This window comes from Poromitra crassiceps, assembly GCF_964638095.1.
Source record: "Poromitra crassiceps genome assembly, chromosome: 10".
Taxonomy (NCBI): domain Eukaryota; kingdom Metazoa; phylum Chordata; class Actinopteri; order Beryciformes; family Melamphaidae; genus Poromitra; species Poromitra crassiceps.
This window is the reverse complement of record NC_139631.1, coordinates 17,182,586-17,205,000: the sequence shown is the minus strand read 5'-3', so window position 1 is coordinate 17,205,000 and position 22,415 is coordinate 17,182,586. Positions and strand designations below refer to the sequence as shown.

The 22,415-nt window shown below is 43.6% G+C and overlaps 1 protein-coding gene across 1 annotated transcript; it reads left to right on the top strand.

Annotated features, from left to right (window-relative positions):
* Positions 1-3,414: 3,414 nt before the first annotated feature.
* Positions 3,415-21,988, top strand: LOC310784279 (centrosomal protein of 78 kDa-like; the record flags this gene model as incomplete). Its single annotated transcript, XM_083645295.1, has 16 exons — positions 3,415-3,471; positions 4,756-5,024; positions 5,278-5,453; positions 5,573-5,645; positions 5,774-5,877; positions 6,120-6,294; positions 6,430-6,543; positions 8,882-8,946; positions 10,324-10,429; positions 12,467-12,584; positions 13,038-13,080; positions 14,132-14,281; positions 15,562-15,639; positions 16,246-16,427; positions 19,996-20,164; positions 21,323-21,988. Exons 2-16 carry the CDS (start codon positions 4,763-4,765, stop codon positions 21,986-21,988), a joined length of 2,481 nt encoding a protein of 826 aa, XP_083501421.1. The 5' UTR covers positions 3,415-3,471; positions 4,756-4,762.
* Positions 21,989-22,415: the final 427 nt, after the last annotated feature.

The following is a 22,415-nucleotide window of genomic DNA, read 5'->3' as shown; positions in this document are numbered from 1 at the left end:
CAAATACAAACTCAGATTTGATTGGTGTGTGTGGGGGGGGGGACCCGATGACGCATTTTTTTCTTGTTTGAAGATGGGGCTTGGGGATGAGGCATTCTCCTTTGGGGTGGTCAGTCGGTGCATTCTCGGTGCATGTTCTCTCCTCCCTTGGACTGCGGCCAAAGAACTGTGCTGTGCTGATGTCTCCTCGACCTCTCCTCTCAAACAGGTTATTATCCCGATGTAACACAATAAAGGCCCTTTAATCTTTTGAGTTCTTCAATCACGGTATTGTTCCTGTTCTCTAGAGCAGCCACATGGTTTTCCAGATATTTAACAAACTCCTTTCTCTTCCGGCGACATTCACGTACCATTCTGTGTTTCTTGCATGCTGGATTTCCCTCTTCGTTGTTGGTTCACTCTTGCCTTGAGACAGTCCCACTCCCACTCCCACAGGAGATGACATAACTCCGGCCTGAAGCTGCATCCGTGTCTGAGACAGGGTGCTGGATGTGGCTGTTGTGCCGATCTGGTCTCCTGCTGCACCTATGACCACCTGGTTGTTAGGCATCAGCATCTGTTGGCTGTCAGGTGTCAGGGCACACTGAAGGATGGGGGTGCTTTGCTGGACTGCAGAGTTGGCCATGGCGAGATATTTGTCACGTTCAGTGCTGTAAAAACTGCTCAGAGACGTAGCCTACGTCTGCTACAAATCAAGGGCAACTTCGGCCCAGGACCACGTGTGTGATGTAGCAACCAGGCGACCTCATGCAACCATTCGAAGAATCTACATCTTTCAACAGCCCAAGTTTGGCACTGATGACATCACTGATGACATCATCACTGAATCTGATGACATCACCGTTTCAACAGCCCAAGTTTGGCACTGATGACATCATCACTGATGAAATCATCACCGTTATCCGACTGACTGAATGAATGCCTGACACTCCAAAACGCCTTCTCTTGACCAGGTAAAAAACAAGGGCAACTTCAGCCCAGGACCACGTGCGTCACTGACATCACCTCAGGTGCAGGCCACGGCTACTAGATTTGGTTTGGCTGATGGGGTTGGCATGCTGATTGTGTGCACCTGGGTCTGGTGTGCTCCTTAAGGTCTTCAGACATTCAGCAGTGTATTGTAACGAAGTGGGTTTCGTCCAAGGAACTGGAGACTTGAAGTTGGTACAGGCTTTTTATTCTTGTCTTCACAATACACGCTCCTAGCAGCTAGCTTCGCTGCTAGCTCTGCAACCACCCGGTCAGCTCCCTCGCATAGCCTGACTGGCCTCCGCCCCGGCCGCTGGTCACATATATCCCCTTCCCCCTAGGAACACAAGCCCCCACATTTTCCTTAGCTTTTCTTTTAAACCCCATTTCCATCCCCCCTTTTCCCAGCTTCACCAATTCCCCCTGAAGCACTCTTTTCGGTCCCCCCTTTTGTTTGTTCCAGTAGCCAAATGCACGAACGAGCACCGGATCGACATCCTCGTCCTCCGGTCTCCACTCGCGCCCGTCGACTCTCCAGCTGACCCTGGCGTCGTCCTCCCGGCCTCGCACTGGCTCGTTTTTCCGTCCCCCTCCTCCAGGGTTGAGGACAGCAGAGCGAACACCACCGGCGTCGATCTTCCCCTCGGCTCTCCGCTCGTTTTTCCGTCCCCCTCCTCCAGGGTTGAGGACAGCAGAGCGAACACCACCGGCGTCGATCTTCCCCTCGGCTCTCCGCAGTGCAACGTTAGGGGGTGTATAGCGGTTAGGCTGGGCCGGTTCCCCCGGCGGTAACCCCTCTCGCTCACTCGGAGACACGAGCGTCGCTCTCCCGACTGTAACAACGCTGCAGACGATGTCCCTCTCTTCCCTCTGGCTGTTCACGCTCTTCCCAGCCTGCGTCTCACCTCCGGCCTCCACACTCTCAGTGCAGTCCCTGGCCAAGTGCTCCGGTGACTGGCAAGTCCAGCAGAGTCTCACCTGTCTGCCGCCTGCACGTCTCTCTTCTCCCGCTGCCCCCCGATCTCCGACAGCCTCTGGACACTCTCTGGCTAGATGTCCGATCGCGCTACATGCCCAGCAGGCTCCCTGCTGTCCATGTCGTTGTCCCGCATACCCGGTCCGTCTCCCGGAACCGCATCGGCACCACCTCGCCACGTGGCCCGGCTCTCTGCAGGTCCAACACAGTCTCTTCCGTGGCTCTTCCGGCCGCTCTCCCCGCTGCATTACCTCCGCGCTCATCAAGTCCACCCGCTGCATGACTTCTCGCAGCGCCCGCATCACCTCTACTGCCCAGGCAGGAGTCTCTTCTACCAGCCGTCCGACCTCTCTCAACACACGGGCCTCCATGCCCGCCAGCATCGAGCTGATCCCCGCCGTCAGCTCTCCTTTCCTCCCGTTCACCGATGGCCATTCTCCGGAGATACTTGATTCTCCGCGCACCATCGCACGTGGTTTTAGCAGCTAGCAGTTAGCAGTTAGCACCCCTGGTAGCTAACTTACTAGCGCTAGTTTCTAGAGCCAAAAAGCCGCACCACCCGTCTCTTTTGCCGTTCCTTCTCACCCTCTCCCCTCTCGACCGAATCAGAGGCGTTACCGCTTTACTGTCTGGCACCAATGTAACGAAGTGGGTTTCGTCCAAGGAACTGGAGACTTGAAGTTGGTACAGGCTTTTTATTCTTGTCTTCACAATACACGCTCCTAGCAGCTAGCTTCGCTGCTAGCTCTGCAACCACCCGGTCAGCTCCCTCGCATAGCCTGACTGGCCTCCGCCCCGGCCGCTGGTCACATATATCCCCTTCCCCCTAGGAACACACCCACACATATCAGTTCCTAGCCAAGCACGGAAACACCCCAATACACGTAATTACCCGATACGCTACAGTATCTTTCCCTCCTCACCTGTTTGCATCTTTTGTTATGCTTGTTAGCTGCAGTTTGTGTCCTAATGGTCCTAATTTAGTTCACAAACAAGTGCAGAGAAAGCATCCACTGTCAGATTGAAGAGTCAGTTGAACATGTACTGTAGGCTAATTATGCAGTGTGAAGAATTACAACATGTAAGGAGGAAAATATAGCCTAACTAATAAAAGGATTTAGAAAGACGGGGATCCAGGAATTGAGATTTCATATGAAGACAATAATGAACTTATTGTGACACATATGTTGCAGAATTTAATTTAAACATTTAAAAACAAGATTAAAATGTAGGCTACACTAGACTACTAGACTACAATCTGGTGTCTGGTGGTCCACACTCCAACAGAAGGTGGCGGTAATGCTTCTAAGATGCTGGTTGCCGCCGTTAAAAGACGAAGAAGAAGAACTCAAAGGAAATAAATATAGGCGGGGCTTCAATGGCCCTGCCCAGCAGCGCCACTTTTTGAGTGCTTGTGTGTTGTTGTTGTTGACAACAAGCAGGAGATGGGCAGCAGTGGGAAACGGTGCTAGAGCCGTGCCTCTTAAATGGTTATGGTTACCGGAGTCCCATCAAACACCAATAAGGTATTGAGCATTGTTCAACACCGTTATACCTGGATAACGTTAGTCACAATTGTGCTTCTCTCCTCAAACACTGGTTGCTAGGAGATTAGCTAGGTTAGCTTGCTAATGCTTAACCACTAACTTAGCCTTCGCTGTCTGTAGCGATAACGTTAACTGTAACCGTTAGCGAGCTAACAGCAACTGTAACCTTAGCTACTCAATTAGATTTTTATTTTTATTTTATCTTAACGTAACTTCGTATCTAGTTAAGGTAGTGAATTAGCTTAGGTGACCAGGTTTCCAGAAAGGAAATTTCCAGTTCAGCAGTCAAAATATCCAATATTATTATCTATGAAATAAAAAACAAATACGGTTTCATGTATTTTGACCACGCACTGTAGTAGGGCTACTGTAATAAACTATGCTGCATGCCAAATAATATGCCTCCAAAATACCACATTAGACACCTAGACCCTTTTGGGAATGTGTCATCTAACTACTGATGCTGTGATTTGGGATCAAAAACTTGACATTTGGAGATTTATGAATTGCATTTTTTTGGCGTTTGGGTGGCGAGCACTGCTGTTCTGGAAATTATTCTGAAATCCCTGTATTGTCAATATAAAGCCATGCATCCCCTGAATGCCCTAGGTCTCTAGTTCGTGGTTGTAAAGTTTCATGATTCTGTGATTATCACAATAGGTCACTTTATAGTAAATAGTCTTTCTACAATGAAATGGCTACTATGGGGACTATTCATCACACATGAATAATAATAATACATGGGACTTATATAGCGCTTTTCAAGGACTCAAACAAGCTTTACTCTACACACTAACACTAAGGGGACGACGATATGGTGCGACAATGGACAAACATGACACAGAGTACACAGGGATAGACGGGGGGGACTTAAGAGAAGGCAGAGGAGAATAGATGGGTCTTGAGGCAGGATGGAAAAACTGTGGGGGACTCTGATTCTCTGATGTCAGGGGGAGGGAGTTCCCGGAATGGCGGAGGTTGGACTTGGGGGTGGAGAGAAGGCCAGCTGAAGTGGATCTGAGGGACCGGGAGGGTTGGTAGGGGGAGATATGGGTTGGGCCTGTAAGTTAGCCTGTTGACATTGTCTTGTCCAAGGTCATGCTGGAACTTATTGGCACAATAAAAGAAAAGGATAATAAATAAATTATTAAAAAGCGTATTAGCACAATGCATGTTCAAAACTGCAGGAACCAACCATTCGATTAGCTAGTCCACAATTAATTGTAACTTGGATTGGTGTATACATTTTGTTTCCTACTGTAGGACCAAGATGATGCAGGACAATGCTCAGATTCGGCGGCAGGGTGCCCAGGACTTTATGGCATACTATGATTATGCCTGCGCCAGACAGGACTCTATTCCTCTCCCGGCTGTCAAGATGAACCTGTCCAAAGGAATGCTGGACTTCAATGGAGACAGGGTCAAACTGACAGACTGGCCACCCATTCTCAGCTCCATGTCCATCAACAAACACTTGCATCACATTGCAATAAGTAGCACATACCAAGCTAGTTTGGGTGCTGGAGACATGGGTAAGGCAGGAGTAAAGCCTGACACATCAACAGAAAGTAATGAAGAAGAAGAAAAGGAACACCAGTATAATTATACACTATTTATTACTGTTACTGTTATGACCAATATGTCTAGTATCTGGTAGTAAAACCGGTAGGGAAAATCTAGATGTAATTTCCCACCCACCACACGTGTGCCTGTACCTTATGGTATTTGTTATGCAGTTCAGTAAGCCAAACATTCATAATCTCTTCCTTTCGCCTCCCATTTCAGATGGTAGGTACTATAAGTCTAGCTTCAAGAAGAAGATCCCAGCCATCCGCTGTAAGGACATGACACTGAAGTTGTGTAAGGCCCTGAGAGAGTGTCTGACTGTCTCTCCCAGCCTCAAGACTCTGCAGCTTCATGGGCTTCCACTGAGAGAGAGGGACCTCATCGCATTGACAAAGGTAGAAAAGCAACTGAAACGGTAGAAAGAAAGGAGAGAATATTGACACATGCTGATTGATGGCTCCACCCTTGTCATTCATGCTTATGTTCTATTCTGTAATACACTATTCTATCTTAGGGCGTGGCAAAAAGTGTTTCCTTGGAAAACCTATCCCTGGCTAACTGCCCAATCAGCGATCAGGGTTTAGAGGGTATGCATACTCTTAGATTTAACTTGTTTTTTCTTCTTCTTCTTTTCATTGTGCTTTGCTTCGCTCGTTAGGGTTGTACTGTATGTGAGATGGTTCTCTCTCTAATTGTCATTTTCTTATTTTTGTAGTCATTTGCCAAAGTGTGAAGTATTCTGCAACCATAAGGACAGTAGATTTTACAGGATGTAATCTCACCTGGAGAGGAGCAGAGCATATGGCCAACATAATCAAGGTGTAATATCTAATTTCTACAAGACATTAACTTGCACATTGTTTTTCTAATCTATTCTGGAAAACGGCAACAACCTCTTTCTGCAAATTCAGTTAACTCTGTCTCCATCTAGTGTTGATTATTTAAACATGTAAATTATAACGGTCATTGTTGCTGAAATTGATTATTTGCTAAGCATTTAATACTAGAATGTGGGAAAAATTACTCTCCTGCATTTTACAACCATGCAAATGTTCTCTCAGCATCAGGGAATGCAGAGGCATGGTACAGCATGGGCAGAGTCTCTGAGGTATCGACAGCCACACTTTGAGGGAATGGGAGGTCTCCGGCGTGTCACCCTCAACTCTAACACTCTGATAGGGGACCAGGGGGCTGCAGCGCTGGCACACGAATTGGCAGAGGACCTTTGGGTTAAAGGTTAGGAGGTGTGCGTGCGGGTGTATGTGTGTGTGATGCATGTGAACATTAGAAGAAGAGCTATTCTCCACACCTTGTTGTCGTTATGTGTTCTAATCGAGTTCTCCCTCCCTGTTTTGGACTGTTGTTGGACAGCGGTGGACCTCCAGAAGTGCGGTCTCTCCAATGAGGGAGCTCGTTATCTGCTTGAAGCATTGAAAACTAATTCTACTCTTTGTGTCCTGGATATCCGGAGTAACCCTTTAGTTGGTGAGAAACTACTACAACAGAATTCATCACATTTTCCTCTCTTGTTTTCTTGACACTGCATGGAAGTTTGGCTAACATGGTGCATTGCCTCTAGTCTAGATAAAGAGGTACAGATGCTCTACAGCAGTGGTTCCCAACCTTTTCCAACTCAGGGCCCACTTTTATGTCTCAAAAATGTTCGCGGCCCACCTCCGACCCCATAAATACAAAGGCCATATAATGCGTTCTCAGAGCACTTTTTTATTGAAAATTGAACATAAAGGACTGAACTGAATACAGGAGAAACATGTTGGAAGCTCCACAGTCACTAACACAGCACCTGTAACATGTTGCAACACCTTCAGTATTACAGTTTTCAAGGAGCTGTCCACACACACACACACACACACACATACGCACACACACACACACACACACACACACACACACACACACACACACACACACACACACACACACACACACACACACACACACACACCAATCATTCAAGGAGCTGTCCATCAGCACCACACAGATGTCAGAAATGACAAGCAAGGGGCTGTCTGTAACAGGCTAATTAACACATGATTAATAAATAACGGTATCCTTCAACAATGGAAAAATGCATTCTCATAACAATTTGACATCCAATATCAGATCCAAACAAAATCCAAATATCAGAAGAAAGCCCATTAAATCGATAGGGTTACAAATAAACACAAACCCAATATAAAGATGATGTAAAGATGAAACTTCAATTCAAGCAAAAGCAATAACATCAAAGAAACAAAAATCATACTTTTTCAAGTATGATTTTTCAAAATCTTTCAAAAAAAAAATTGATTTTTTTTTTTTTTTCAAAAATCATACTTTTTTGGAAATGATTTGGCGGCCCACTTGCAATACCTTCGCGGCCCACCAGGGGGCCGCGGACCACAGGTTGGGAATCACTGCTCTACAGACAGACCAGATGTTTTCAATGGAAATGTATGTCCAATTTCTCTGTCCACCAGTACCTTCCTGGAGAATAATATTTAATCTATAGAGTAATTTCTCTGTCCACCAGTAAACACATGGAGAATAATATTTAATCTATAGAGGCATTTCTCTGTCCACCAGTAAACACCCGGAGAATAATATTTAATCTATAGTCATTTCTCTGTCCACCAGTAAACACCTGGAGAATAATATTTAATCTATAGTCATTTCTCTGTCCACCAGTAAACACCTGGAGAATAATATTTAATCTATAGTCATTTCTCTGTCCACCAGTAAACACCTGGAGAATAATATTTAATCTATAGTCATTTCTCTGTCCACCAGTAAACACCTGGAGAATAATATTTAATCTATAGAGTCATTTCTCTGTCCACCAGTAAACACCACTAGTGGACAGAAAAACTACTATATATTAAATATTCTGCACTGGTGGACAGAGAAATTACTTTATAGGTTAGATATTATTCCCAGGTGTTTACTGGTGGACAGAGAAACGACTCTATAGATTAAATATTCTCCTGGAGAATAATATTTAATCTATGGAGTTGTTTCTCTGTCCATCAGTAAACACCTGGAGAATAATATTTAATCTATAGATTAATTTCTCTGTCCACCAGTAAACACCTGGAGAATAATATTGAATCTATAGAGTCGTTTCTCTGTCCACCAGTAAACACCTGGAGAATATTGAATCTATAAAGTCGTTTCTCTGTCCACCAGTAAGTTAATTTCCGTGTTGCCAGACACTTAGAGTATAATAACAGTTTGAGCCTGCCAGTGGAAGAACCAGAACCAGCACTTTTAGCGAATGTGCATTGACGATGCACAATTGCCCCGTTGGGTTACATTCTATCTCATTTGCTCCACTTCAAACTAACCTTATCTCGGTCAATAGTGGACCAATTTAAAAAATTGATTTCACGATTAGTCCCCTAGACCCAAAAAGTTCAGAAAATAGCGTCCAAGTTGAAAAATACCAAAGTTATCCTTTAAGTTACTACAGTGAGTATTCTAATAATCAGGATACATCATTGACCGAATGTATTGTCATGAAATATAGATCCACATACTTTTCTTTTTTTTTACATCGAAAGTACAGCTTATAAACATTTTTTCTTTACCCAGGAAAGCAGCATGGGGTGATCGGCATCTAAACTTTTAGATCGATTCGCATCTCAACCCGTTCAGTTGCTTCCCGCAGCGGGCTCTCTTCCCCCTCCCTCCTCCCTGAGCAGTTCTCAGTCACACAGCTGCCCAGTGTCAGGCCAACCCAAAACAAAATGGAAACTTCCACTTAAAACTTTCAAAATAATTCCAACTTCTTACTTGTTACATGTGCTTCTCTGTCCTCCAACAGACAAGGGCCTCATTAAAACCACAATAGAGAAGATTCTGATGAATGCTGATGGCCAGTCATCAGAGGTAAGTGTGAGTGTTTTGGGTTAGTCCCCCCCCCCCAATAAATAAATAAATAATTAAAAATCATTATTTACTGACATTTCATGTCATTTGAAAAACACAAGTGGCGTTTGTATGTTCACATAGCATAGCAAACGTGAAAGTTCCAAAAAAGGTGAGAAGAAACAACCACACAATTTCTGGTAATAGCTTGTGCTTTATAATAGTAAGTTTTCTGAAGCCATACGGTTGCACTATGAGTCCAAAAGACCTATGTTTACACCAGTGCGAGTGCAAGTCTTCACTACAACTGTTGATTTTGAAAACAATTTTCCTTTTCTTTTTTTGAAATTCATGGAAAAGCATGTATTTTCATTTTTCTGAGATCTATTCCTTTCATGATGAAAGAAATAGATCACCCCGATTTTTTATGTATAATGTGCAAGTTTAATTTATAAGAAAATATTGTTTAGACTCTATAAAATGTGTCTAAAATGAATGGAACATGCGTGTTTCTCATTTGATACACTAGGCATCTCGCGCGCTACGTGCGCTCGATTCCTAGGCCATCCTGCAGCTCGCCGAGCTGGCCCTGCAGCTCGCCGAGCTGGCTCTGCAGCTCGCATTCGCAGCTCGGCCGCTGCACGGCCTTGCCTGCAGCTCGGCCGCTACATGGCCTTGCCTGCAGCTCGGCCGCTGCACGGCCTTGCCTGCAGCTCGGCCGCTGCACGGCCTTGCCTGCAGCTTGGCCGCTGCACGGCCTTGCCTGCAGCTCGGGCGCTGCACGGCCTTGCCTGCAGCTCGGCCGCTGTACGGCCTTGTCTGCAGCTCGGCTCCTGTGTGGCCTTGCCCTATTGTCTCCCTCTCTCTCTCCCTCAGTCTCTCTCCCCCTCTCTCTCTCTCCCTCAGTCTCTTCCCCCTCTCTCTCTCCCTCAGTCTCTCCTCCTCTCTCTCCCTCTCCCTCAGTCTCTCTCCCCCTCTCCTCTCTCTCCCTCTCCCTCTCCCTCAGTCTCTTTCGTGACCCTCCTCAGTCTCTCTCGTGAGCCTCAGACTGATGACATCACTGATGACATCATCACTCACTGATGACATCACTGATGATAGTGTGAGTGAATTTATGACATCACTAATGATGTCATCAGTGACATCACTGACATCAGCCTTGTGTGTGTGTGAGAGTGAATTTATGATCAGTGGAATTTATGACATCACTGATAATGACATCATCACGGCACTATAGCCTTGTGTGTGTGAGTGAATTAATGACATCACTGATGATGTCATCAGTGGGATTTATGACATCACTGATGATGTCATCAGTGGGACAGATACTGAATGAATGAATGAATGATAGCAGTGCATCTGTGTTTGATGAGATGTGTTCCCTGCTGTGTATTGCAGTACTGCTGGATTGCTCCTCCTGCACCCAAAGAGCCACAGAAACCTTGTGGTCCTAAGAGGCGAGCACTGTCCAGTACAGTCAGAGGGAAAGCCACATTTAGGATAGGTAGGTACTTTACACTACATGCTGCTACCTTCAAGAGTACAGAGAACCTCACATTATATATACCAACCATGCAACCTCTACATTAAGACAATAACTATTAATGATAATCATAATAATGGTGGTGTTATACTATTTCAGCTTCTCCCCTGCTCTTCAGATTGGTGTCACAAACTTTAATGCAGTCTGCAAATGTATTGTTGATTTACGCTTTTTGCACTTAAAGTTGAATTATTTTGAACTCCTTGTGCTGTATCTTCTCGGCACTAAATCCATGTCATGAAACAAAACATGTCAGGAACAGTGCATGCTTTTCCATGAGCTTCAGGAAGAAGACCCCGGCGCGTGTGTGTGTGTGTGTGTGTGTGTGTGTGTGTGTGTGTGTGTGTGTGTGTGTGTGTGTGTGTGTGTGTGTGTGTGTGTGTGTGTGTACAAACTAGACACCTTTAGGTGACGGCCACTTTTTTGATCCCAAAATAGGGCACAATGATTTATGAGTAGTTTGACCTGGTATCTGTCACCTTTTGCACACTCAAGTTTGCATCTCTTCACCTTACACCTCAAAGAGAAGTAACATCTTAAGCACTGCTGTTATCTCTTACTTAACTGTTCTCTCTCTTGACTTCTTACCTTTTGACCCTTTAGTAGTGGGTTCTGGTGGAGACATGGTAAGAATTCAGGTCACTGTCATCCTCCTGTCCTACTTTTTTACTCCATACATACTAGGGCTGTGCCGATTCACTTATCTCCCGATTCGATACTATCACGATACTTTGGTGCCGATTCGATATATATTGCGATTCACGATTATTGCGATTCTACGATTATTGCGATTCGATATTACGATTTATTGCGATTTTTGTTTATTTTTTTCTTTTATTTTTTCAGTTTGTTTGCTTTTTTACACTACCGTAGATTAGAACATGGGAAAAGTTGAATCATACACTAGAGACTGTATATTATATATCATGAGTAGGGCTGGGCGATATAGTTAAAAACAGGGGCGGACTGGGATCATAATTCAGGCCGGGCATTAGATACCAAGCAGGCCAGGCCGATATGGGCCAACGCGCGTGAAATTTGGGCCGTTTGAAGCCAGATTTGGGCCGTTTGAAGTCCAATTTTACAATGAGATGCACCCACTTTAACCCTGAAGTGTAATTATTACTTCAGACTAACTAATAAAGTAATAAAACCACTAGTAAACCAGTAGGCGGCGCCTAGCCTGCTGTTCAGTGAGTGGCCTGACTGCAAGCACCAAAAAAAAAAAAAAAAAAAAAAAAATTTAATTTGCGATTATCGATTCTGGAATAAAAGATCGATCCAAAAAATCGTGACATTAAAAATCGCGATACTTAGGTGAATCGATTTTTTCTCCCACCCCTAATACATACATACATACATACATACATACATACATACATACATACATACATATATTCATACATACAGCCACAACTCAGCAAACCTGTACAAACATATCTGGATCATGTGTCAAATACAATGTTCAAAGTGTTTTTAATTATTGACTTGCTGGAATCATCATTGCCGTTGTCATCGCCATCATCATCATCACCTAAGTGGGCGGGTGGTGTTATTCACGGTTTTGGGGGCGGTGTCTGTTAGTCACGATTTCTGATATCATCAGTGATGTCATAAATCAGTTAATTGTGATGTCTTCAGTGATGTCACTTGAGCAATCGGGCATGCTATGTATGCTGATATTGTAAGACAAGTGCACATACTGCCATTGTGGTTAGCCTCTGGTAAATTATCATAAGCAAAGGAGGCAAAGTGCCACGCTGTCTCAATATCACTAACTGAAAAGATTTAATTTCAACTGTTAAAGATTTATTTTCTCGCTTGTGATCGTTGGAACCTGCTGGAACCATTACTGATGCTGTTGATTGCCATTGTTTTCAGAAAAAGTTCCTTTGGATTTGCAAGCTTTGCATTGTTGAATTCCCAGTTCTGTGCTGAAACCTTGTTGATTTCCACTCTGGTTTATCTTCCATACATGGCTCTATTTCTTCTTCGCAGCCCCTCGAAAAGCAATGTCAGCTGGGAAGCGGAGTCCAGGTACCGCTCAGCAACAGAAGCCTCATTCCCGCTCCAGTTCTGTTCCTTGGCGTGCTGCTGCTCGTGCTGAGCGCCAGAGGTGAGCACATGTTTGTCGGCCAATTCGCTTTCAGTTTCATCAATAAAAGCTGCATTTGGCAAGGATTTGGGTTTAGCACAACAGCATGGCCCAAACTGATGAATGTTTTCAGGGAAAAAGCATTTGGTCCAATGACTGAACAGTCTCAGCCAACTGTGGACTGTCTCCTTGGCTATTCACTGTCATGTCCTAAATCCTATTTTAGATCAGTTCTTCTGAAGCTTGACAGATGTAGGACAATGTCATTGAGCCTGTGATCATTTATATGAAGCGTGCCCTTGAATACAAAAGCCCCAGGTTGTGTTCTATGTCTAGTTAACAGAGAGAGATGCAAGCAGTGGGATATTACCTGGCAGTCTTTTCTTGCCATTACTTTAGAGGAAAGAGCCCTCCAGAGGTAACACTTACATTGCACTAATGATAGTCACACTATATTGTTTGCTTTTGTTCCAGAGGTCTACCTCCTGGAGTTACTGTGGTGGAGCAGAGCTTTCAGGTGAGGAACACCTTGTCTTCTCCAGCTATATTTACATCCAAACTGCATCATCCTCTGAATAATGGCTGATCTAGAGATAAGCAGCAATGTCTTGACAAATCATGAATTGTAAAACTTTCAGTTTGTTTATGCATTTGCTTTTGGCAGTCTGGTACGTAGGGTTGTGTGATCTCTGACCGTCTTAGATTGTGAACGATTAAAATGTTTCCACAATCTGCCTTTCCAGAGAGATTGTATCATGCTATAGTGCACATATCAGTTGCAGTTATCTAGCTCATAACATATATCCAAAGGTTTCTTCCCCTCTCCCTTTTCATTCGACAATGTAGCGGCATGGATAACAACACGGAGGAGTTGGTCCCTAAAAAGCCAAAGTATGTTTGGTGACCCATTTTAGCATGTTTGCCTCTGCCAGGTGAGGCCGGGAGGAGATCATGTGTTCGGTCGTGTGTGTGCGTGTGTTACCGTCTGACACAACTGAAGTTGTCTACGCTATTTCTCCTACAGTTTTCACACTACATAGACATGCGGGAGCTCAAAATGTGCGGCTCATTAAGGAGAGGTGTGCTATTACGTTAAGAGAGAGATTTGTCGTGCGGTTTTTGCAATATCCACAATTATGTGTTAATCTCCCCCATTCACTTGCATGGGGTTAAAAATGTTTTTTTTGCATAAAAGTAGCTGTAGCTCAGAAACCATAATAGCTACAGCTACCAAACTTGGTAGGTAAGTTCAGAGAGTCCCCTTTTACTATGGTCTAAAAATTACACCAATTGACGCTATAACAGCCCTCCTTACCTTTTGGTCCATAACTTTTGAACTGTAGTGTCTACAGTCAAAATTAATCTTTCCCAGGATTCCTTGGGTCTTCCTGCATCTGTTATACGCCCCGCCCATTACAGACTGGAATAGAAGATGGAACCGATTTACCACTTTTGGGAGAAACCCCCTAGCAAGAACATTCAAATTCAGAAAACAAATTTAATTAATTTTAAATCGCTATTTCACCTTGGTCTTATTATCATACTGTTAAATCCATGTTCTTCATCAGGGTGCAGCTACTGTGAAGGTTACCGTGGAGTCAGATTCAGAGGGAGAGGAGGAGGCGGAGGATCAGGAAATTGTGGTGGAAATGGAGCAGAGACCATCTCCTCTCAGTCTGAGAGAGCGGATAACTGGACGACCGTTTCAGCAGATGGAGGTTTGACACATCCCAAAGTGGGACTTTTAATTACTTGGAATTTATGTCTTTCTTAAAGTGCTGAAGTTTCTACCTCAGGTCCTTGGTCGCAAGCTTAATTTTTGCAAGGTTGTACATTCAGTTATGTGCTTGTAAACTCTGTTTTGCAAGTCTGTATATTCAGTTCTGTGCTTGCAGTTTCAGTCTTATCCACTGGGAGACAAGAAAATCATGGGCAGATGTGCGTCTGTGCACTCACAGACTTTTGACAGGTTTACTACATGGTAATGTTTTGTAAATATAGGTTTTTAAAGGGTGAAAAATCTGCCAGGGAGAGCGGGTTGGACCTTCAAATTTTGACCAATCAGTTTCTTTGGGATGGTTGCGAACAATACACTTTGCTAGATATTTAAACCAATCAAATCGTAACAGCAGTCTGCTCTTCAGCCTTCTACACGCTTTCAATGGCAGGAGCTCAGGAGGTAGAGCTGCTGCTTGGGAATCGGAAGGTTCGAGGCTCGCTCCTCCCGGCAGCGTGCCGACGTGTCCTTAAGCAAGACAGACACGGAACCCTTTACTAATGGCTCCTGACGAGTTGGTTAGCGCCTTGCTTAGCTGCCGCCGCCCTCGGTGTATGAATGGGTGAATGTGAGGTATTAATTGTTAAGCGCTCTATAAATAGCCTGATATCACACTGAATTGTCAACTTGTTACACTCCACGGCGAACTGGGCAGATTTGAAGCTCTGGACCCAGGCAATTTTATAAATGCAGTCCATTTACCATTTACAATTTGATTTGTGTTTTTTTCAGCAAAAGCTAGATAAATTATTTCAAAATGTGAGAGTGTAGGAATATCTTGGTTCAGTGTTCGAAGGGCTTTACACTGTAGCAGGCAACATCCATTCCCACTACTAATAAAGCACTTAGCTGAATGTACAACCTTGCAAATTTAAGCGTGCAACCACGGACCTGAAGGTACAAACTTGCAAAACTAAGTTTACAAGTACAAACCTAAGTGTAAAGACAAGTACACCTTTTTGAATGAATGATGTATTATTCCATAACAAAATGGCTGAGTTATCCTAAACATGAACTACAAATGCACAGTTTTGACCCTTTGCCAGCCAGTTGCCTAAACACACACACACACACACACACACACACACACACACACACACACACACACACACACACACACTCACTCACTCACTCACTCACTCACTCACTCACTCACTCACATCCACACATGCAAACTGTAATTATGACTTTCAACATGCAGTATATGTTTTTGCCCTGCAGATGGAGTTAGACGAGTGTCGCCTGAGACTAGCTGAAGAGCGCAGAGCCAGACTGAAATCTGAGTCAAGGCTCATGGAGGTACTGATGATGCTAAGCTATGGAATGCTTTTCATATCCAGAGTATGAGGAAAAATCAAAAAGTGGCGTCAAGGTAGCTCAGCAGGCCAATGTAAATAGTAAATAGAAAAAGGAGCTTCTTGATGCTTATAGAATAATTGAATAAAGAAGTAATGTACAGGTATACTTAATCAGTTAATACAACGTACATCTTCAGAGGAGGACAAGGGCACAAGAGATGCAACGCGTTTCAACCTCTGGTCTTCTACAGCCTGATGAAGACCAGAGGTTTCAACCTCTGGTATTCTACAGCCTGACGAAGACCAGAGGTTGAAACGTGTGTATTAATGAACTCACTCTGTGTACCACTCTGTGCTGAAACTTGGTAAGAGCTCATAATAGCTTATACATAACAACCCAAGTGGCTATTGGCCTTTTGGAATCAGTCAGCCTCTGTGGCCAGTGAGCTAAAAGGTAAATTTCCTGCCCTGGTGTTGCCAATCGGGAAAATACATAAATGACCATAGCAAGCAATCAGTACGAAATGATTACAAAAGACTTGATAGCTCGAATATCTTAATGAATTTCAAGATCACCTTTTATTGTCTTTTCCTCTCCCCTATTCAGTACGAGTTGGAGAATGCCCGTCTTCGCAGCATCAACCTCTCCCTGTCAGAGGCGCTTGCAGCACCTGCCTCTGCTTCAGCTGCAGCTGCTTCCAGTGCTCTTGAGGACGAGGCAGTCCTCCAGAGCATCGAGACCTCATTCACCAAATTCCATGCTTTCCTGGATCTCCTCAAGGATGCTGGGTAGGTAGTATTAGAAACCTGTCCGTACTCTAGTTCTATTTTCACCTGAAGTGTGCCATTTTGCTTCTGGGTCTAGGTGGACAAAAGAAAAGTTCCGACATGAGTCTGACTCTGGAACTCTTGGAAAGCCTGAAAGTATGGAATTCGATACATTCCAATGTATGGTTATTAATTTGCAAGTCTTGTAAAGTATGGAAACATCTCTCTACCACAACACCTTCTATGGGAACAAAACAGTCTAGTCTGCTGAAGTCAAATGATGCAAGATATATATATATATACTGTGTATATATATATATGTATATATATGTTTTTTTTTTGTTGAACTGGACATGTCTGAGATTCCTGTTGTAATTCCCTCTTATGGTCCAGCTGATGGCCCTCATGTAAGATCAATCTTAAGACAAAAAATTGTGACGTGTTAGTCAAAAAAGCTGAACCAACGCACTCTTCAAAGATTTAAAAAAGCTTTAATATAAATCCTTAGTCCATTGTTTGGACAAATTAAAAAACATGTTTTGGCCACGCACGGCCTTCATCAGGGCAGTAATGGATGATCCAGTTCACACAAACCTGACCACCAGAGGTCAGTACTAGGGTCATGACCCCTAGTACTGACCTCTGGTGGTGCTTATTATATTGTGATGGCCTACAACTCGTTGTAACACATTTTCAGAATGGGTTAATCATAGTCTTTTAAGAGCGAGCAGAGCAAACAAGTTAACACCAGTGTATTTGTATAGTCCTCCTTCATCACAGTGAAAGTCCCAAAGGCCTTCAGTTCATAATGCCCACATTACGAAACAATAAACGAAAATGGCACCTTCTAACTTCAGACCCTCAATCAGAAAAAGAGCAGGGTTTTTCCTGCATAGAGGGATTTTTGGTGCCCCCCAAAGAGGTCCCCCCCCCCACCCCCCCTTTGTATCATTTTACAGAAAATGTCAACGTCCTACACTTGTACATCGAAATTACAATCTCTGAAACTTGGGGTGTTCTGAAAACACATTGCTCCATAATCTCTGACAATGACTGATAGACTGTAACGCTGACCAGACACTGACTAACCCAAAAGTGAAGTCATACTTTACTAGTCACCCTGTGCACCAGCCCCCCAAAAGGCCCATCCTGAGCCAGGAAAAACGCTGAAAAAGAGCAATTCCTATGAAAGCTTCACTAGTGAAAAGAATGGAAAAAACTTTGGGTGGGTCTCATAGAGAGGAATGCCCCTATGCTCCTTCCAGGACGGTCTGGTGTGCAGTGAGTGCTGAGAGTGGGCAAACAAAGATTAAGTATTGATAATAAAGTGGGGCATATGATATACAGAATAAGCGTGCTTGCATGAGCATCTAAATCCGATGCGGGGCATCGATGCCACCACCGCTGTCATCATTGTCATTGTCGTCACCAAGGTTATCATCAGAACGACACCTGGTGCAGGGGACATCATTACATTTTTTGGACAGCCAACACAATTGAAATCAATGGATAAACTAATTAACTCTTCACCTAGGCAAATATTTCATACGTCTCAGATTAATAGTACATTCATAACATCGTTATCATGAAAGCCATTTGCCTTAAAAAAAAACTCTTGGCAGTTTGAAAATACTAATTCCAATTAAAAATTAATTTCAGAAATGTTCCCTTCAATAAACATTTAATATCCAAGGTGTGTAGGTTTATTATTGTGGGTTTTCCTGGAACATAACTCTTCAAGTTTTCCAAGAAATGCTTAATTTGTGTGCCAACAAACATCAAGGACAAAGTCACAATGTGCTCCATATAAAAGTATCTGGTGTTCCTGATCCAGGACAGAGTATTTGACCAAATGGACTGTTGACCATTGGTGTGGGGGGTGATTTCAGTTTCATGCTGAGGGCCTTCTGGCCATGGCATGGACTTGGCACTCAGTTCAGGTCAAACTAGAGTGTTTCATTCTGACAGAATCACCAGAGGAAGTAAAGTTGAATGTTCCCTCTGCTCACATGCTTCTCATCTGCTTTTATTCATACTAAAGTAAGTAAGTAACACTAAAAGAATGCAAAATTAGGCTGCAGTGTGGTTTACAACCCAGGTCCATGAAGCATAGGCATTTGGTAGGGTAGGGAACATAATCCACCCCATAATATCCTTGAAGGTGAGAACTGGCTGCAGTCTCTCTTTCTCTCTGTTTCGTTCCTACCTGAGTTTCCAAGTTATTACTCAATAGATTTGGTTACGAGCCATACATTATTTGTAAAGATTCTGAATTGAAGATTGAAGATAAAATGATCATATAAGGTGTATTTCCATGCTCCAAAGTATGTAATGAGGATAAAAGTATCTGATTCCAGTCAGTCCACTCTAGCATGGGTTTACATCTTAAAAGATGTACAGTACCTGCTTCAGGCTGGTGCTTGGCACCATTATTACTTTACTGCTGTTCTCTGACGAAGCAATAGTTTTAACGGAACCTAACAGTTCAGCACTTATTAAATGGGAGAAGATATTTTGTCAGGGATGTTTGGTCAATTAGCTTGTTTAGCTGCACGACGTCCATTATCATTTGTCTTGGATTTTCTGACAAAATCACATCATTGCAACACTGTTGTTTAGCAGCCACCTTGGAAGTCCCTGCTGTCGGACTTTCCGGAGTAGTGCAGTAAACTGGCCAAAATGATGACTCCCTCTAAAGTTGTAGTTGTGTGCCGCTGCTGTTACGAGGGACACTGTGTTATAGCAACGTCAGAGTTTATATTTAAGAGCTCAAACTTGCAGCAAACTTTCTCCATTGTGCTTTGTAGTAGAGAGTAACAGGTTAGCGAGTAGCTAGTTGTTATATATCTTCTTCTATTTGGATGACAAAAGTTTGACGGACCAAACTAGGAGATGCGCTGATTTGCTGTGAGAGTAGCCAGAGATGGTGTAAAGATGGTTTTGATTTTATTTGATTTTATTAGACAGTATGCAATACATAAGACAAAATACTGCGGTGTCAGGGATAAAACGAAAAAGTCCAGGACTTATTTCCATCGCTGTCCCTGTTGTGTCGAGTGTCCCCTGTGGAGACAGGCATCTGGTGAAGTGCAATACAAGTGATGAATACAACATTAAAAATGGGTTAGTGTTAGGGCTAAAATGACAAAAAAAACACATATACTATATCACTATCTAAAAGTGCTCAACTTCAGTCAGAGCGGAAACAATAAAAACAGACAATAATATCAGCAAATCAACAACGTATCACAATACATCACAATTAGAAATGGCAGGTTATGCAGACAGGTTGCTAAAAAGCTGTTTCTTAACCTTTGTTTTAAAAGCCACCTTACTTTCTGTTTCTTTGATTGGGAGAGGCAGTTTGTTCCACTCTGCAACTGCAACTGCTGACTCCTAGCACCATGCTCCCAACGCTCAATTAAAATGGCCTACAGAACACAGCATTTACCAGACTTCCAGCCAAAGCTAGTACAGTGCACTTGCAAGATTGCATATTTCCTGTTTTATATTAACAGTCTTGTAATTTGAAAATGTTTGATTCCTTGCCATTTTGATTCTAATAAATTCCTTCTCCCCTGTTTTCTAGTCTAGGTCAGCTAGCTTCCATTGCTGGAATTGACCAGTCAGACTTTCACCCTCTGGAGAAACCTCAGTTCTCCTCGACAGTAGTACAGCCCTTGGATGGTGCAGCGTCACTGACTGGAAGTGGAGGGGAGTATCAGGATATTCGGGCAAAGATTGACGCTGCATCTTTGGTAAGAATATGCACAGCATTGTCAGGGAATGGTTAATGAAATGACCGGTGTGATGTGAACTTTGTACTCTATTGTGTTATGTCTCTATTGGTTAATGCAATTCTCACCAGTTGTGTATTTGTATCTTTGATACCACCAATATTTGAGTATTGCCTGTGTTCATGCCCTCTGTGAACATGTTATGGTCCTACCGTTAAGTCCATATATAGTTGGACATTGGACACAATCTTCATCATTTTGGCTCTGTACACCACCACAATGGACTTACAATGAAACAATCAAGATGTGCAATCAAGATGAAGTAATTGGACAAACATAACCATAAATCAAATTGTCACTTTTTTAATACTTGGTTGCAAATCCTTTTCAGTCAATGACAGCCTGAAGTCTGGAACCCATAGACATTATCAGATTCTGGGTTTCGTCCCTGGTGATGCTCTCCGAGGCCTCCACTGCAACTGTCTTCACTTCATGCTTGTTCTTGGGGTGTTTTCCCTTCAGTTTTGTCTTCAGCAAGTGAAATGCATGCTCAATTGGATTCAGGCCAAGTGACTTGGCCATTGCAGAACTTTCCACTTATTTGCCTTAAAAAGCTCTTTGGTTACTTTTGCAGTATGCTTCGGGTCAGTGTCCATCGGTACTCTGAAGCACCGTCCCATGAGTTCTGCAGCATTTGGCTGAATATGAGCAGATAATATTGCCTGAAACACTTCAGAATTCTTCCTGCTGTTATTGTCAGCGGTTACATCATCAATACCCCAAGAACAAGCAGGAAGTGAAGACGGTTACAGTGGAGACCTGGCAGAGCATCACCAGGGATGAAACCCAGCATCTGGTGATGTCTATGGGTTTGCAAAGGATTTGCAACCAAGTATTAAAAGTGACAATTTGATTTATGATTGTTAGTTTGTCCAATTACTTTTGGTTCCTTAAAAAGAGGGGTGCAACACAAAATGTGTTGAAATTAAGCTGGAAGTCTGCAGTTAAAGCACGTCTTGATTGTTTCATTTCAAGTCCATTGTGGTGGTGTTGTGGTGGAGCTAAAATGATGAGGATTGTGTCCAATGTCCAAATATATATGGACCTAACTGTATATGTTCTTTATCTCTGGTACTAGAGACTCAGTTTCCTTATCAGATCTCTGTCTCCTGTCCCCAGGTAAGTAGTGCCCTGCCTGCTTCCTCAGGGGGACCAGTTGACACAGCCGTCCCCAGACCTCCGTCCTCCCCCAGAGCATTTGTGCTTGAGGATAGGCCATTGGAAGCACCTTTCAAGCAGGCTAGTGAACCTGCCATAGACCCTTGTGTGGATTTGGAGGGTGGAGGAGAGGAACCAGATCAGTACTCCAAGCCTGAAGCCCAGCAGGAGTCTGGGTCTGAGCGCAGTTTCCGCAGCCAAAAATCCTATGGCATGTGTTCCCTTGCCAACAAAAGTTCCCACGCTGGTGATTCTTGTGAAGATGTGTCTAAGCCAAGCCACCACCACAGAAATGGCAACTCTCACCATAGCTATGGCAGTGGCCACCATAGTGATGGTTCCCATGGATACAGCTTCAACTACAGCAACGTTTACAGCTCTGTCCACAGTGATGCTTCCCGTAGCAACGGGTCCCGTGGTGACTTGTCTGTGAGGTCGAGCCTTAGTGACATCGTGAGTGAGAAGGCGGAGTCTGTGGGATCATTGGGGTCCAACAGTGGAGGAGGGAGGCGACTGGCAGCAGGTCATTCAGGGTCAGAAGGATCCAAGGGGAAAGCCTACCGAGGCCAGGAGACTCTGGACCAGATCAGATCTCTGGGAGCACGGTCAGATGACAGATCCTTCTGACCAGCTAGCCAAAGAAATATTACAAGATCTATTGTCTCCTGATCCATTCTCTTTGCCTTATCCCTGAAGCTCTTCCTGTTACTTCCTTCTTACGGTTAAAGTTCTCCTTATGTTTAGAAATAGCGAGCAAAGCAATATTGGATTTGTGGTTCTGTAAATCCTTTCCATTTAGATTTTTTTAATTCAGGTCTACGGTTAAGTTAAGTAACACCAGCCAAAGTCCATTTCCAATCAGACATATCCAGACAAATTTCAGCGCAAGTTTCACACTGGATATTTCTGTTTTTATTGTCGTTGTATACCTGTTTTGAAATTTAATGAGACATTTAATGCCAAAGTAGAATCGCTTGATTGTGACATAAAGTTGGTTAAGATTTTGTGTTTTTGTTTGTTTGTTTGTTTGTTTTTTATCATCATAATGTGGAAT